The sequence below is a fragment of the Coregonus lavaretus genome (genome assembly GCF_964263955.1).
Source record: "Coregonus lavaretus genome assembly, contig: HAP1_SCAFFOLD_1490, whole genome shotgun sequence".
Classification (NCBI taxonomy): Eukaryota; Metazoa; Chordata; class Actinopteri; order Salmoniformes; family Salmonidae; genus Coregonus; species Coregonus lavaretus.
The window spans coordinates 18,062-23,003 of NW_028158472.1; the positions used below are offsets into that span (position 1 = coordinate 18,062).

Sequence of the window (4,942 nt, forward strand, 5' to 3'; positions counted from 1 at the left end):
GGCCTCTTTATCTTGGTTTCTCAGTTGTCTGTAGCCAGTTCTCCTTGTCCCTTGTTGTCTGGTCGAACTCTTAATCACATTGCTAAATAGTAGCTCAATGTCATAGTCTTTACTGGTCCTACACTCACACATTCTAACACATTTCACACAGTTTCAGGGTGTAATAATTAGTCATTAATAATTATTCTATCAACCAGGAATAAAATTCCACTTATTTAAGTGTATCTAAGTCTTAAGGAACTATATTGAGCCATTACATCACTTCCTGTTTCACTAGGGTATAAAAATGAGGTAACACGCATGCAATATCCCTTTGTCATCCAACACCATGAAGAAAACAAAATAACTGGCAGTTCAAAAGAGACAGATGGTCGTAGACCTTCATAAATCTGGTAATGGCTACAAGAAGATCCACAAACGATTGAATATACCACTGAGCACTGTCAGGGCAATTATTTAAAAAATAAAAAAGATATGGAACAGTTGAAAACGTCACGGGTAGAGGACGCAAATGCATTTTGCCCCCCAGGATAGGGAGGAGGATGGTGAGAGAAGCAACAAAATCCCCAAGAATAACTGTGAACGAATTGCAGGCCTTGGTGGCGTCTTGGGGTCACCAGGTTTCAAAAAGCACCATCAGACGCCACCTCCACAACCACAGGCTCTTTGGAAGGTTTGCCAGAAGAAAGCCCTTTCTGACCCCAAGACACAGACGCAAGCTCTTTGAGTTTGCCAAATGTCATTTACATTATGACTGGAAGAAGGTGCTCTTGTCAGATGAGACCAAAATTGAACGTTTTGGTCAGATACAGCATCGACATGTTTGTCGTCGAAACAGAGATGCATACAAGGAGAGGCAACTCATACACACTGTGAAATATGGTGGTGGGTCAGTGATGATTTGGGGCTGTTTTAATTCCAGAGGTCCAGGGGCACTGGATGGCATAATGAATTCCACCAAGTATCAGGCAATTTCGGCTGACAAAGCAGGCTGGGATTTGGCCGTAGGTGGACATTCCAACAAGACAATGACCCAAAACATACCTCAAGATCCACACAGAAATGGTTCTGTGACAAAAAAAATATATCTTCTGCCATGGCCATCTCAGTCAGACCTCAATCCAATCGAAAATCTGTGGGCTGATTTGAAGATGGCAGTTGATAAGCGCAAACCCAAGAATGTGAAGGATCTTGAAAGGATCTGCATAGAGGAATGGTCCAAAATCCCTCCAAATGTGTTCCTTAACCTTGTCAAACATTACAGGAAAAGACTCCATGCTGTTATCCTTGCCTGAGGTGGTTGCACTAAGTACTAAATGAGGAGTGCCAATAATTATGAAACCATGATTTAGGTGACTTTTATTTTGTATTAAATAATTGTATGATTTTGGTTGGTTCCATTGAAACATTAATAAAGTACAGTATTGTTTATATTTTTTAATGTATTGTTGGTGCAGTCAGGGTGCCAGTAATTTTGGAGCCCACTGTAGAGATGTTTTAGTGTGAAAATAGTAAGATTACTGTCTCTCTCTCTTCTCTCTGTGGTCCTCTGTAGCTCAGCTGGTAGAGCACGGTGCTTGTAACGCCAAGGTAGTGGGTTCGATCCCCGGGACCACCAATACACAAAAATGTATGCACGCATGACTGTAAGTCGCTTTGGATAAAAGCGTTTGCTAAATGGCATATTATTATTATTATTATTATTCTTTTCTCAGAGCCTGATGATGTGAGGCTGGTGGGAGGAGGCAGTCGCTGTGCTGGTGGAGTGGATTGGTACTACCAGGGAGAGTGGAGGACTGTGGGAGCTGTAGACTGGAACAAGAAGGAGGCCAAGGCTGTAGCTGCAGTAGTGTGTAGACAGCTGGGTTGTGGCTCCACTGTTTCAGTACTACCTGGAAACACCACTAGAGGGTTTGCAGTTTACTGTTCTGGGTCTGAGCCTTCACTGAGGGAGTGTTTGAGAACAAATAATCTCCTTCCTGGATTCACAGTGATCTGCTCAGGTAATAACAAGATATTATAATTATATTCAACTGATTTCCTTCATTCATACAACTTCCTCTGCACCTCTCACAATGACTGTTTAGCTTGTAAGTCTGCTTTGCAAAACAGATCACTCAGTCAAGTAGGAATAAAATACAACTTAAATATCCCAGAATGCTTTTGTATTTGAACGTTATCTCACTGAACGTCTCTACTCACTACCACTGTCACATGTCATGTTATTGTCATATCTAAATGAGGAAAGAAAGTAGTTGAGGAGCTACGTTTTCTTTTTCTCTCCTCTTGTTCCAGATGTCCTGCTTCAGCCTGATATCAACATATGTTGTCTCAGTGACTGTAGGCCCACTACTCATGTTGCCCTGTGAGGGAGGGTGGCTAGCACTGTTACATGCTGATGTTATTGTCATATCTATAGGAAACTAGTTGAAGAGGTTTTTCTTGTTCTCTTTTATTGTTACAGATCTCCTGGTCCAGCCTGATATCTTCCTGACTGACTCAATGGGAGGGATCTCCAGGGGCCACCAGGGGCCCGAAGTGTTTAGGGGCTACAACTTCACCATCACCTGCTTTACTCAGCCACAGTACCCAGGAGGCTCCTTCCTCCTCACGTTCACCGGCTCCAACAGAACCCAGACCCAGCCAGCTGTCAATCACTCTGCTGCCTTCCTCTTCCCTGCTGCAGATGGCTCCCACCAAGGGAACTACAGCTGTGTTTATGACAATTATGTTTTCTCTCATAACTTCTCCTCTGAGAGTGAGCTCCTCTCCCTCACCGTCACAGGTAACTGAACATGATCCAGACTTATAACTTTGTTATTGACAGATTTCCCACAGATCTATGTGATGATGATCAGTCCCCTCATCAAAGGTGTTTCTGTTTGCAGCCTCTCCTCTGCCAGCCTTCATCATCAGACACGTTGTAGTGCTGCTGATCCTACTGACAGCCATCACCACCATCTACCTGTACTACAAGGTAAAGACATTTACTCAGACGTTACAAGTCATTTAAATGTTTGTGTCTTTGAGCAGGGTTCAGATTCTACATTGGTCTATATCTGTGTTTAAGGTGTGTGATTAACCAGATGTGTATTTTTGACTTGTGTTGCACTATCTTGGGTTTGTTCTTCTGTACAGAGAACGAGAGACGCGCACAAACAGAGAACGAGAGACGCGCGCTACACACACACACACACACACACACACACACACACACACACACACAGAGAACGAGAGACAGACACACACACACACACACACACAGAGAGAACGAGAGACCGGGATTTTAATAATAGCTGAAAAGTTCAGAATTAGTTTATATTTCTAGAACCTTGGAAGACATCTAAAAAGAGTGACAGCAACCACCATGATTCCTTTTAGTTTGTTTTTTTGCAACCATGGTAACATGGGGTTTTGGGTAACATGGGGTTTTGGTAACATGGGGTTTTGGTAACATGGGGTTTTGGTAACATGGGGTTTTGGGTAACATGAGGTTTTGGTAACATGGTGTTTTGGGTAACATGGGGTTTTGGGTAACATGGGGTTTTGGTAACATGGGGTTTTGATTATTTTTAGAGAGTAGCTCAATTACGTCTGTTTTGTGTTCCAGAATGTATTGCTGCTTTTAGCTTTTGTCTTTATGTCTTTATCTTATTTAGTGTTTCTCTTAGATTCTTTATCTTGAAGTGTTTCCATTATTAGTCCATGACTGACTCACTCACTCACTCTCGGTGCTGTGTCTCCCTAGACCACCAGGAGGCAGAAGAGAGTGAACAGGGTGAGCAGCATGGATCTATATGTTGATGCCAATGCCATGGAGATGGTCTCTCTGAGCTCCAGAGCTGAAGCTGGACCGGGAGAGGAGAGAGCAGCCCAGGGGACTGAGTAGGAGTAGAATGATGCTGACCCTACATGCTGATCTTAGGTCAGTTTTGTGTTTTGAACTCGATGGTCAGCAGTGGACTGGTGTTTAAAATGTGGTGACAAACCTTAAGTGGTTCTAATTTTAATAACAGAAGTTAAGAATTAGTTTATCTTTTTATAACCTTGGAAGAAATCTAAAAGGAGTGATTGTAACCACCATTATTCATTTTTGTTTGTTTTGTACCACCATGGTACCATGGGGTTTTGGGTAACATGGGGTTTTGGGTAACTTGGGGTTTTGGTAACATGGGGTTTTGGTAACATGGGGTTTTGGTAACATGGGGTTTTGGGTAACATGGGGTTTTGATTATTTTTAGAGAGTAGCTCAATTAGGTCTGTTTTGTGTTCCAGAATGTATTGCTGCTTTTAGCTTTTGTCTTTATGTCTTTATCTTATTTAGTGTTTCTCTTAGATTCTTTATCTTGAAGGGTTTCCATTATTAGTCCATGTATTATTATAATCATCTGGTCATTCTTTGTATTTTGAAACATCTGAATAAAGGGGTCATTTTAGTTTGTTGGGGATTGTTTTGTTGCTGTTGTTTACCTCATGATGTTATTGATTATACATTTTATGATATTGACTGATGTAGATTATTGTTATGTTGTTAGTAGTATAGAGATAATGATGTTATTGATTATAAATGTTATGATATTGATTAGGATGTAGATTATTGTTATGATGTTAGTAGTATATAGATAATGATGTTATTGATTATAAATGTTATGATATTGATTAGGATGTAGATTATTGTTATGATGTTAGTAGTATAGAGATAATGATGTTATTGATTATAAATGTTATGATATTGATTAGGATGTAGATTATTGTTATGATGTTAGTAGTATATAGATAATGATGTTATTGATTATAAATGTTATGATATTGATTAGGATGTAGATTATTGTTATGATGTTAGTAGTATATAGATAATGATGTTATTGATTATAAATGTTATGATATTGATTAGGATGTAGATTATTGTTATGATGTTAGTAGTATATAGATAATGATGTTA

At 40.1% G+C, this 4,942-nt stretch overlaps 1 protein-coding gene across 1 annotated transcript; it reads left to right on the forward strand.

Annotated features, from left to right (window-relative positions):
- Positions 1-1,965: 1,965 nt before the first annotated feature.
- LOC311123990 (uncharacterized protein) lies at positions 1,966-4,625 on the forward strand. Its single transcript, XM_084198214.1, has 4 exons — positions 1,966-2,003; positions 2,465-2,785; positions 2,889-2,977; positions 3,749-4,625. The coding sequence occupies exons 2-4, from the start codon at positions 2,503-2,505 to the stop codon at positions 3,887-3,889; spliced, it is 513 nt and encodes a 170-aa protein (XP_084054340.1). The 5' UTR covers positions 1,966-2,003; positions 2,465-2,502; the 3' UTR covers positions 3,890-4,625.
- The last annotated feature ends 317 nt before the right edge of the window (positions 4,626-4,942 follow it).

Bases quoted from the DNA above. Each gene is read 5' to 3' on its own strand.
- LOC311123990 (XM_084198214.1), top strand. From the start codon at position 2,503: ATGGGAGGGATCTCCAGGGGCCACCAGGGGCCCGAAGTGTTTAGGGGC. The intron at 2,786-2,888 runs GTAACTGAACAT...TTCTGTTTGCAG, and splicing joins CCTCTCCCTCACCGTCACAG to CCTCTCCTCTGCCAGCCTTC. The intron at 2,978-3,748 runs GTAAAGACATTT...GTGTCTCCCTAG, and splicing joins CCATCTACCTGTACTACAAG to ACCACCAGGAGGCAGAAGAG.